This window comes from Chiroxiphia lanceolata, chromosome 10 (assembly GCF_009829145.1).
Source record: "Chiroxiphia lanceolata isolate bChiLan1 chromosome 10, bChiLan1.pri, whole genome shotgun sequence".
In the NCBI taxonomy this organism is placed as follows: Eukaryota; Metazoa; Chordata; class Aves; order Passeriformes; family Pipridae; genus Chiroxiphia; species Chiroxiphia lanceolata.
Genome location: NC_045646.1, coordinates 1,508,948 through 1,521,994, shown reverse-complemented (window position 1 = coordinate 1,521,994; position 13,047 = coordinate 1,508,948). Strand labels below are relative to the sequence as shown.

Here is a 13,047-nt window from a genome sequence, read left to right as displayed (position 1 = left end):
CAGTCAGGGAAGGAATGACAACAATTAAACAAAGGGGACAAAGATCCATAATTCCACTGCAATCCATCCTGTAAGTCAGGGGCCTGCCTTCCCCTGGAATATTGCACATCCCACTGCCAGCAAATGTGGCTCAACAGGGAAAGGGCAACAAAGCAGCTTTTAAATAGAGTTTGATCAAATCATGGAGGTTTCTTTAGCAGAGAAATGTTGGATTCCTTTCCCGTCACTTATTCCTCATCAGGTGATTAAAAAAATTAATTACCAAAGACATGGAAAACAAAGAACTTATTTGTCTGAGAGGACACTTTACAGGAGCATAAAATACTAAAATAAAAATAAAGACAACAGAAATTGAGAACTTGTAATCAGCATCTTTTCCTCACATAAGCCTTTGAGGTGGCAAATTCCAAACTGTCAGAGGACCATTTTTCACATTAAACACATCAAAATAAAATCCCAGGGAAGAATTCATAAGATGAATTAATAACACAGGAATATAATAAGCACATCTGGCACTATTTGAATTAAACCTCCACGTTTCCAGCCATAAATCAGTTGAAAAGATTGGATGGTAAAATGATATTTATGTCTGAGTCGGAGTTTTTCCTCTGATCCAATTAATCAGTAGCAGCACTCAGGTACAGGACCAGTGTCCTGACTGGATACAGATCCACCTGTTCCCAAAAAAATCAACGTTGCTTCCCAGAGAGACGACATTTGATTGTTCCACACAAGGTGGGGGGGAAAAAAAAAAAAATCACATTTAATTGAGACTAAAACCAAACCAACCTTTGAGGAATAAGCAACAATGGATTACTGGAACAAAATCAAAGGCTGTGGCAAAAAACTCCCAGACACGGAGTGATTTTCGGGATCCAAATCAGTTTTTGCAGCAAGTGCTCCTTTAAAAGGACCAGAAAATGTAATGTATTAATTTCAGTGAAAATTATTGAGGAAAAGCAAGGAAAAAGGGGCTTCCTACTGGGAGTGGATACAGAAAACTGGATTAAGCAGTCGGCAGAAATAGAGAGCTGTAAATAAGGTTTAAAAATAAATTAATCCGGGTCTTTTAAAAAGGAAAAATTACTGGAAATGTTCGACTTACACGGCCCTAAACTCTGCGTGAGTTCTTTAATAAGGGAGGGAATAGAGATAATATTGGATCCAGACACACACTGAAGGCTGAAAAATTATCCCCCATCTATTTATTCACTTGCAGCCTGGAATATTATCTGTTAGACTGACATTTGCATGGAAACAGAGGAACAATCCCCCAAAAGTCCAATGTCCTGATAAAGAGTTGATAAAACAGATTTTTGCATCTGCATCATCTGGTCATTGCTCTAAAAATTCCTACAGTTCTTCCTTTACCCTTTGAAAATTGTTCAGTTTATTAATTTCTGAGCTGAATTTGAACTGAGTCCTAGCATTACAGGGTGAGTGGAACCCAAAATTAAAGGTAGCAACGATCCCCACTGCTTAAAAAACAATAAGGCGAATAACATTTAGCTTCTAAATGTGGATTTTCATTTCTCTTTTATAATTTTGTATTTCTGCTACAGTATATTACAATTAAGCTGCACATTTATATAAAAATAGCATCAGATAAACCCGGGTTTTGATCAAAATGTTTAATTAACACATTATAAACTGTTCTGCAAACAGTTTGACTGGCTGGAAACACAGGAGCACAACCAACAGGTACCAGGGATTAATCAGGAACAGGAGGAGTTTAGCCTTGAATTAGTGGTTTATTTTCTCCCACCGTCTTCTCTAAATACATTCAAATTTTTTGGAAAAAGGGGAATCATGTTCCCCTTGGAATATCTGGATTGAAATACAGTAATTGAAAAATAGTAGAAAAAAAAAATTTTGAAAACGAAAAGCATTTCCAAGATCACCAGGATCTTGTGATCTCTAAATCAGCACCCAGTTTAAAAATAATCTAATGTCCTACCCCAAATCAGGTCTAATTACACAGGAATTAATCTGAGCTTAATCAAGATCATATACTATGAATGAAACAGTGCATTTTCTCTTCGCTCTAAGATTCAATGATCAACTCCCCTCCCCTCCTGACTGTGTTAACTTTTGAAAGAATTACCTGGGTTTCCTGCTTTTGGCTGCTTCTTTTGACAAATAAACACAACATAAAATGTGGAGGGGGAAACGTAATTATTCTGAGGAGAACCTGCATAAAATCAGGGCGAGAAGATTCGTGTTTTAGATACAGACCACAGAGAGTTGGGTGAATTTATGCTTCGCTCCAGTGTTGGGCTGTTCTGCACCCAAGATATGCAATAAAACACAATCAGCACATCAAAGACCTCCACGTAAAATCCCCAAAAGAAGAGGAGAAAGAACCCCTTAAAAAGCTGAATTTGACGGTGGCCTCAGTAATTAGATTAATAACTAATTCCACTTATGCCAAAGTGTTTGTTTGTTGGAGAAAACCCTCCCAGGAAAATGCATTTAAACTTGGGGCTGGTGAAGCAGCCACTGCCCTCCATAAAGTTCCTTTATATATTTTTTCCACAATATGCACAAAACCAGAATATGAAATCAGAAACATTTTACACATTCTCATACTTCAGAGAGCACTAACAGCATTTTACTAGTCGAAAGCACTTTATCTTCATGTCTCTATAAGGCAGAGTTGGTGCATAATAATGTAATTTATATTGCCTAAATGTTATTTTGGGAGCATTGCATCATTTCTCAAACTTCATGACCTTTACAATTTTCGAAACTTTTATTTCCCTCATTATTCTGAACAGATTTCATTACATATTTTGAATGTAAACAACCCTGAATAATGATGGCCCCATTACGGATGTACAGCGCTGACAATCGGGCGCGGGGCCGAGATGGAAACCCAGTGCATTAATTTCCCTCTCATCTCCCGCAACTGCGCTCCCATAAAAAGTTTTATACTCAACTCACATAAATCATGGGCAAGAAAAATGAGAAAATCTGGTGGCTAACTCATCTTCCAGCATTCTGCGAAAATGAAATTCACTGAAATACCTATCAAAACTGCAATCATCAAGAGATAATGTCTGCTTAGGTCTATCTGCACTTTCCGATTTAATTTCCTCCGTGCCCTTGACATCCACAGATACCATTAAGATTAAGCGCCGAGAGTAACTGAGCAGTTCCCCCTTTTTGATATATGGGGCCCAGGCACTAAATGGAATATCATCATTTGAAAATTAATGCAATATTTCTTTTGTTAAGTTTTTTTTTTTTTTTTCCCCCTCCTTTCCCCCCCGAGCGGGAGAGCGAGCGGGACGCGGAGCCGCTGGTTCTTCCCCGGCGGTAATTTCCCCGTCGGAACGCGGCGCAATCACGGGAGCCGTGGGGTCACCCCAATCACCGCGGCGCTTAACGAGCGCCCGCGTCCAACCCCCCGGCACGCCGAGGGCGCCACCTCACCATGGAATAGGATGGGATCGTTAGAGTAATAAGCATGGAAATCTGTTTGGAGATTAACCTCTGATTCCGCGCCGCTCTCGTCTAACGGGGCGCCGCGTGAACCTCGGCGGCTTCTCATCGGCCCCCATCAGATCGCGGCGCCCGCACGGGGCCAGGGCTTGGTGAGGATGGCAAGGGAAGTGACTCCTGGGATATTTCATGGAGTTATTGACTCCCTCCCATCGGCCCCATCGTCTGTCCGTGGCGACGCTCCGGCCCTGCCCCGGCAAATTCACGGGAGTCAAAATCCCGGAGCGAATACGGAAGGGACGACAAAGTAAAATTAAAAAGAAAAAAAAAAACAGGCCCGAGGGTCAGGTGGGTGAAAGGTCAGCGCTCCCCAAACCTGATGGAGGCACGTTATTAAACGAGGATGATCAAAGTTTACTTTTTAATAAAGACACAAAGACATTAAAGCCTCCAGCTCTGTTTCATGTGGAGTTGCTCTGGTTTCGGAGGTGGCTGTTAATGCAAAGTGACAGGGTAAAACTGGGTTCTTTTACAAAGTTTAGACCAAATTTGTCGCTGTTGTAACAACAAACTACTTCAACCCTTTGAATATTCCCCCATTAACATATTCTGTCTATGATAGTTTGATACCACAGTTGTTTGATGAATATCTGGAGCTAAAAGCACAAAACCCTCAGAACAAATAAAAGTGGTGTGTGCACATTAATTTAATACATATTCAGGACAGTGGGTTCTCCACAAATCCTTCGGATCTCCAGAGCCCCTCTGGAGGAGGAGCCCGTATTTCATCCCCGTAGGCAAATGGAGCCAAACAGAATGGCTTTTTCCATGGATATTCATAAGCCATTGATCTTCTGCTGCGTGATTACCTAATATGAACCCGATCCAAAGCTTCTGAAGGAGTTGGAAAGGTTTCCAACAGACTGCTGAGAGGAGGGACAGTGTTTAAACACCGACCCTGGCTGAGGGGCCACTGCTGAGGTTGGGGACACCACGGGGACCCTCTCAGGGGGGACACAGCCAGCCCTGGTACTGCTCCTCAAAAAGCACCTCCCAGGCTGCTGCCATCCCTGATTTTGGGAAGCAAGGGCTGGAAACTTGGTGGCACTTCAGGTTGCCCAAGGAGAAGTCCCCGGGCATGTCCTGGACACAAAAATCACCTTGACCTCCATCCCCTGCCCTCAACTCTTCCTCTCAGACTGGGACAACGTTTTCAACTGGAAATCTCAGTGCTCAGCACAACTATGACCTGCCAGGAGAACTCATTTTAGGGATTTACATTGGGAAGAATCCTTTGAGAGTTACATGTATCAACCTCAAAGTGAAACTATCCCTTATAATTAATAAGGGATGAAAATCAAAGGGTTGAAGATTCAAGTTTAATATTCACCTGAACAAGCAGCAGTGACTGAAGAGTTCATATAAGCAAAGCATGTCATGTGTAAAAGGCCTTAACTCTGTGCACATGCAAGAAATGAGACGTGGCTGAGGAAGGAAATAAATGCATCAGCATGTTTTATGGCACCACAAGCTACAGACCATGATCTCCAAGGGTTCTGACACCACCAGCACATCCCAGCACCATTTCCCTTCCACTAATCTCATACAGAAAAGGATTTCACTTGTACATTTTACTTTCAGGATAATTTCCCATTCTTAGAGACTTTCTGTACAACTCCTTCCTGAAGCAGCTCCAGGATAAAGATTCTGGTCCCATCACAAGGCCAGGTTGGACAGGGCTTGGAACAACCTGGTCTATGGAAGGTGTCCCTGTCCATGGTAGGGGGTGGCACTGGATGAGCTTTAAGGTCCCTTCCAACCCCAACCAGTCTGGGATTTGGGATGTTTTGATCCCGTTGCCCAAATGAGAAGAAAAGCAGGTTATGAAGTTCAGACAATCCATTCATATCCACCGACACCCACTCTGTCCATGTGGCTCTTCCTGTGCCAGAGGGGGAGACTTCACAGAATACCGTTTTCTTATGAAGAAAACCCAAATTCCATGTTATATTGCCATAACTGTACCCCAGCACCACAGTCCTGTTCTTCTCTAAGGCTTCCTTCTCTTCTGGACTAAAGGTGCCTCCTCAGGGATCTCACCCAGGAGGGGAACTTGGTCAGAAACCAAGGGGTATGAAAATTGTAATTCCCAGGAACACCACAGTGGTTTTCCTTAGGGAATTTTTTTCAGGTTTAATGATTAGGATATGGGAGAAAGAATGCCTTTCATTTAAAAAAAAAAATTAAGTGAAATAGCTTGTTTTCAAATAATACACTTTCAACAGGGAAAATCCGAACCCTCCCTTCACCCTGACACTGCTACAGTAAGAGACAATTCCAGTCTGCAGAATATAATTGACCAGCATGGAATTTTGCCAGCATAGCAAGACAAACATAATTATTCCTATTAAGAGCGTTAATTAATTGTTTGTGAGCACAAATAATTGGTTGCTTGGTTCTACAGCTCATTAGAAAGCAAACAACTCTCTCAGACATCCCTGTCCAGGGGCCGGTCAGGGACCACCAAGCTGTGACCACCAGAAACTGAGACAGTGACAATCAGGGAGAGGTGGCACTGAAATCAAACTCCAAGAAAAAAATTGTGAAAGCTGGTAGATAAATATTAACAACAAAGAAGCAACATCTATGTTATTTAAATAAATACTAAAATCAACAATAAAGAGGTAACATTAAATGTGAACACTTAATAAAGGAGTGGCTTGTTTTGTTTGGGAGTTTTGGTTCTTTGGGGTTTGTGGGGGTTTTTTCTGGGTGCTCCAATGAAAGAAGACATTGGAAGGAGTCCTGAGGTGGCCATGGAGATGCTCCAAGGGCTGGAGCCCCTCTGCTCTGGAGCCAGGCTGGGAGAGCTGGGAGGGTTCACCTGGAAAAGAAAAGGCTCCAGGGAGACCTGAGAGCCCCTTCCAGGGCCTAAAGGGACTCCAGGAGAGCTGGAGAGGGACTGGGGACAAGGGATGGAGGGACAGGACACAGGGAATGGCTTCCCACTGCCAGAGGGCAGAGTTAGATGGAATACTGGGAAGGAATTCCTCCCTGTGAGGGTGGGAAAAGGGAAGCTGTGAGGGTGGGGAGGCCCTGGCACAGGTTGCCCACAGAAGCCGTGGCTGCTCCTGGATCCCTGGAAATGTCCAAGGCCAGACTGGAGCAACCAGGGCTAGGGGAAGATGTCCCTGCCCATGGCAGGGGGTGGCACTGGCTGATCTTTAAGGTCCCTCAAATTAAATTTGATGAAGACACAACTTTAGTCAAACACAGAGGGAGTTACCCTGTACAGCAGCTCAGGTACCACCACTCTGCAGAGGAGGTTTCCGGCACACTTTGCCCCAATTCCAGGGAAACTCTGCACACACCAGTGACCTCTATTCCTGATCCCCACCTCCCCAGGCCACTCCAAACCCCCAGAGCCTCTTCCTTCCCACCTCCAGGTGTGAGGTGCTGCTATAAATCAGCCCTGCAGCTCAGGCTGTCACAGAAATCCCAGCTGAGAACGAGTCTCAGCCATGGTCATCTGTCAAGGCACAGAATGCACGAGGAAAATCCCGGGAACCCGTCGGATCACAGCTCCCTGACACCAGCAGAGCAAGGAAACACCTCCAAAACATATTTAAGAGATTCAAGTTGCACGTGAAATACCCCTGGAAGCAGCAAACAAGACGAATTCTCCAACTGCTCTAAAAACCTGGTTCTTTGTTCCATTTGCAGATTCAAACTCCAGCGGCAGGAGAACATTTCATGAGCCACCACTACAGAGGGGAACTGCTGACACCTGTGCCAGGAGATACATCCTTCCCATCCCATGGCACTGCAGGGAGATACTGGTACCCAGGCTCCTACAAATCATATTTCCCAGGTCATTCCCAAAATGGGAAGCAACAAGAGAAGGGCGATTTTTCCCGATGCTCGTGCGATAGAGGCATCGAGGTTTGATTTTCACGGCAGGATGGACCAGTATGGATTGTTTAGACATTCCATGATAAAATCAAACAGCAATTTAAACACTTCTCACGATGGACTGAGCCAGACGTGTCGTTAACAGTGAATATTTTAATTTAATGGGATTTAAGAACCTGTTTAAATGAACTATTTAATGTTCCAGGGATTGCCGGTACAACCATCCGAGGCTCAACCAGCTTCTGACTTGTGACAATATTGTATTTCCTCCAGTTTTGATCAACTGATGGGTTTTTAATGCTAAGTCTGGCTTGCCACCACTTGGTTTAATATGTTTACTTAACCCAAAAATATTTTGCACCTCAATTATTATTTTCTGCCGCAGCACTGAATGGAATTTAAGCCGATCCATTATTCATAAAGCAAAGACAAGAGAAAACACAAAGCTGTGCACTTCTTTCAAAGCCTCCAAATGACTAAAACACACCATATTTATGCATGGAATATTTGATTGTCTCTCTGGTTCTCTCTCTTTTTTTTATTTTTTTAATTTTTTTTTTTTTTTTTTTTAATCACAAGTTTGTTGTTTTCAGATCAGGATATGCCAAAAATCCAACACCAAACAAGTTTTGTTTATAATGAAGGCAATCATCAATCCGAGGATTGTAGGCCCGTTTATTTCATCTCGACATCAAAAAAAAGTAATTTAAAAAAAATTAAAATTCCCTTGAAATGGGGAGATAAATGGAAATGTGAGTGCCTTCACATAATAACAGTAGGCTGACCCTCTGGGAAATGGTTGACTTTCTCAATTCAAGGTATTCAAAGCTCATTCAAAAGTGTTCATTTGGAATGCAGATATCAAAGATGATGCAAATGTTCAAGAGAAAATTAAAACTTACCAGATGTTCTAATCCAGCTTTGATGTTTCCAGAGTCCCTGTAACAGAAGAACAAAAGTTCTAAATAGTTGCTAAACCCTTGTCTGCAACGATTTATGTTTAACTGGGAAATGGCAAAGCCGTGTAATTACTTGAGTATATAAAATTTTTACTTTTAATAAATATATTTACTTGTAATATGTAAAAAATATTGATTATCTTCATTATTTAAACCCTCAAACGTTACCTGCCTTTAAATTGCTACAAACTGCAGCAGGACAAGCATTTAAAATTAACATTTTTAATGTAATTATCCCATTGTTTCTACTGGAAATAATCCACCAGGACAGGGCACGGGGCTATTTATCAAACCCACATTTGGTGGCCCCTGGTCCTGCTTTGCCACTGCTTGAATAATAAAATTCTGTGCCCATTTACAAGGTGATGGAGTGAATGAATTGTATATTAGCTCTGGGGTCGTGGCAGCCACGCTGCAACTTTGCATTTGATTCCTGACAGCTGGAAAAAATCCAAATGTACAGGTAGAAAATGAGCAGGAACGTCGCATAAAGGCAGCTGCAAAAAGAATGGACCCAACTATCAAAGGAAAAACACTGAAAAAGCAAGAATTCAGAGGGAAAATTAATCCTTAACACGGCCTGCTATGGAAAAAAAAAAAAGATGTAAACAAATTCAAAGTCTCCAAATCTCAAACCACTGAACAAGGACTGGTTTCCATTTCCACTGACTCCAGGTTCTACCCACTTCCAAAACCATCCCCTCCTGGGGAAGGGGGTTGTTCCTGTGGCAAACAAGGAGAAACCACCCACGAGGGTTTCAGGGAACCAGTTACTGAACTATACAGTGCAGGAGGAATTTAGAATATCAATTTTTCAGTAATTTTTCAGCTCTATCAAAGCAGAGGACCAAAAGCCCAGCTGGGTTCTCCCAAGCCAGCAAAGGGTGCCAGTCCCAGGCTCTGCTCCCTTCAAAAGGCTGTGAGAGGCACAATGTGAATTTACACCCAAAAATGGCCAAATGGAGGATATTTTACTAAACACTGAACAAGGCTACCTGCAATTACACATTTACCACCTTGCTGTACTGTATTTTAGACTTTTTACATCGAGGTTTTATTTATAATTTCATGGAGCTTTCCAAAAATGTGCTGGGCAGGTTTTTTTTTTTCTATTTAAAGGTCATTAATGAAGCAACAGAAAAAGATGCACTTTCCTTACACTGTCAGTTTGAATGCTGAAAGAAGAATGTATTGATCTCAGCCATACAATATTTAAACAGAATTTGTCTCCCATATCTTCAGCCTGGAGGAGAGAAGGCTCCAGGGAGACCTTAGAGCACCTTCCAGAGCCTAAAGGGGCTCCAAGAGTGGGAGAGGGACTTTGGACAAGGGATGGAGGGACAGGACAAGGGAATGGATTTAAGATAAAGAAGGGAAGATTTGGATGGGATACTGGGGAGAAATTCCTCCCTGTGTGGGTGGTGAGGGGCTGGGATGGAATTCCCAGAGAAGCTGTGGCTGCCCCATCCCTGGGAGTGTCCAAGGCCAGGTTGGACGGGACTTGGAGCAACCTGGGCTAGTGGAAGGTGTCCCTGCCCATGGCAGGGGTGGCACTGGATGGGCTTTAAGGTCCCTTCCAACCCAAACCATTCCGTGATTTTCTGATCTATTTTTCAGGTGCTAAAGGCCTTTAAGGACTGGATTATTTGGGAGCAGGATGCAGGACGTGGCAGGAGGAGCTCCCAGGCCCATCCTGCGCCGTCCCTGCCGTCAATATTTGTGCCGCTCCCCCTGCCCTGTGCTGAGAACAACCTTCATTCAATTAGAGGGCTCAAAACTGATAAAAAAGGTCCTGAAGTGGAAAATGCGACGAGATTATTGGCAAACGAATAAAGATTTGTATCGAACCAACACACACAAGTACAGCAGGGTTTGGGAGGGGGGCTCTTTTTTAATCATTCCCTGTCTCAAGTCTTGTGGGAACAGCGAGTTTCCCTTCCCCTCCTGCAGCACATCGATTTCTGAATTAGACTGCAATATTAAATAATTAATATACTTGCCATGATTGATGTTTTGCATTAGTTGAATATTAGGTTATCAATCAAAATCCACTTGGTTTAATGTAATAATATTGAAAAAGTGTCACTGGCTGTTCATCCAATTTGTAGTTGAGGCAGCACAGACAGGAATATTGGTGTAACACAAGGCCCTAACACAGGAAATGCACTGGTTGAACATCCATAAGGAAAACATTATCAAACTAACCAGGACAAGGCTGAGCTTGTCCTAAATAAACCTTGGGGCACCTGTCACTTCCAATGAAAACCCTTCCCAGCTGGAGGCTGCTGGGGATCAATGAGCCACCAGTGCAGCCATGGCAGAACCTGATCTTTTAGTTAAGCTACAGATTACAATATATCAAACAATTCTATACACTATACAATTGTATTGTTTCTATTATATTACACAAATAAGAGTCCCATCCATTCCCTATTCCAGATGTTCTCTCTGCATAATCAGACTATGGCTACAGCTCTGCCTCACCTTTAACATCTGCAGAAAATCTGAACCCAAAAATCACCACAAATAACAGCCAAGAGCAGCTTTGTGCTCATCCAGTATTCCCAAACTCAGACAAAAGAACTCCACAAAGTTTTAGTAATCTGATATCACCATCAGCAATAATGTTTTACTCCATTTTACTGTTCACTCCACACACCAAAGTCCATATTTGCCTTTCATATCATTTCCAGTGCCCGACAGTTATTTTTTTGGTTCATTAGGGAAGTTTGATTTTCTTCTGGAGTTTTCTTTTTCTTCCCATCAAAAAGCTCTGGAATGGTGTTTCCCCACTACAGCCAAGATTTTTGCTGTAAAATACCAGTTGATAAGCATTTAAAATCATACATTAAACCAGCAAACATAACACTCAGGCTAATCCAAATGTTTCAGAATTGCCAAGGGAAGAAATTCCAGCTCCATTTGAATCATGGTCATGAGGGACCTGTAACAACAAGCCAAGAATTCAATTAAGCAACTTCCACAGCAGGGGGTGGAACTGGATGACATTTAAGGTCCCATCCAACCCAAACCATTCTGGGATTCCATAAGTTTAGCCAGGACTGGGATTACTTAAACCCAGCGTAGGTAACTGAGGTGGTGTTAACTTAGAGGTTCTGCTGCCTTTGCCAGTAAACTAAACTAAAAATATTCACCAGCACTTTGCTGGAAATCATGATTTTAGTCTGGAATATATTCATGTTCCTAAAAATAGTCCCCAAAGCAAAGCAACTATTAATTAAGGGAGCTGGAAAATGTGCAATGTCTTCAAAATACCCAAATTTAGGTATTACAAAGTAGCCTAAGATATCACATAAAATTTACTTGTTAGCAAATTCAGAGCAGTTTCACCCAGGAACTGTAGATCTAACACATATTTTCTTTGCCATGGTTTTTGGGTTCAAATCCATAGGCCATGGAATAATTCTATGGACTGTCTGTACCTATGGATATTACAGGATAATTTGGGTTGAAGGGCCTCTGTAGGGTGCAGGGTCTTATCCAGGTTGGTCTTGGAAGCCCATTCCAGGAGGAACATGTCCTGCTGATCCAGGGTCCTCACTGGGAGCATCTTTCCTTTCTCTCTGCTCCACACACTTGTGGTTTTGCATCTCTCCTCCCACCACAAACCACTCCAAAGAGCCCAAATCCCCTTCCTCAGTGACCTGCCTCCTCCTCAGGCTGGTGGGTGCCATGGGGTGCCCCTAAAGCCCCCTCTGGTCCAGGCTGAACCCCCCCAGTCCCTCAGGACCCTCCTAGGGAACTGCTCCAGCCCCTCCCATCCTGGTGGCCTGAACTCCACCCTAAACATCCCAATGGCTGATTCAGCCCCTGGGGAGCCAAAGGGATCAATAAATCACCTCATCATTAGTGAGGCCTTTGGCAGAACCCCCCCAGGTCCTCAACACTAACGAGGAGCTGCAGCACAAAGGTCACACACAGTGTTTGGGGTCAGGCCACCAAACCCTCCCAACAAGGGCCTGTTCACCCCACCCCTCCCAAGTGCCAGCATGTCAGGGGTGATCAGGAGCATCATCCCAAGTGCACACAGATCATTCTCACAGAGCTCTCTCACCCTTCAAATATTTCTGGATCATTCCACAAGCACATCACGTAATGCTGTCAATAATCTGTCAGGTATCACTTGAAATAATCCCCTTTTGTCCCACTATTCCTCTTGGATGAAGAGCCTCAGAGCAGAAGGTGTTCCTGGAATAACCTCATGTTTTCCTGTTCTTTATCCTCCCCTTAAACTTCAGCCTTCCCTACAAATCTTCCTCTGAGCAGCCCCCACACCTCCTATTTTTCTTTGGCATGTTATCGATCTCCACTTTTATCTACTATTTTAGATCAATTATTTAGATGTTTATCTACCATTCTAGATAAACAACCTCAAAACAAACAGCTGAATCTCTTCAGGAACTTCAGCAGGTGACAAGATATTAAACACTCACCAATACAAACAAAGCAAAAAGAGATGAACACGTGAAACCCACCTGGAGAGGTGGCCTGGTCCCTTCTGCCTCCTCCCTACACTCAGTGTTGAAAGGAGACAAAGGTAAATAAGATCAAACTCATCTAAATCAGGCTCAGATAAGGAATTTATGACACCCCTTAATCCAGCAGCATTGTTAATACTCCAAATTTCTGAGTAAATCCCAGCAAATGGCACCACCACCAGCTGGTAACTCTCTCCTCTCTCTCTCAGAGCATGGAAATCCCCCATTTCTAA

At 43.0% G+C, this 13,047-nt stretch overlaps 1 protein-coding gene across 2 annotated transcripts in view; it reads right to left on the bottom strand.

Moving 5' to 3' along the window:
• RSRC1 (arginine and serine rich coiled-coil 1) overlaps positions 1–13,047 on the bottom strand; it is a 104,742-nt gene that overhangs the window by 48,718 nt on the left and 42,977 nt on the right. For both annotated transcript variants that reach the window (XM_032698122.1, XM_032698123.1), the window contains one exon: positions 8,259–8,295. In XM_032698122.1, coding sequence (XP_032554013.1) covers positions 8,259–8,295 — 37 coding nt within the window. The remainder of the gene's footprint in view (positions 1–8,258; positions 8,296–13,047) is intronic.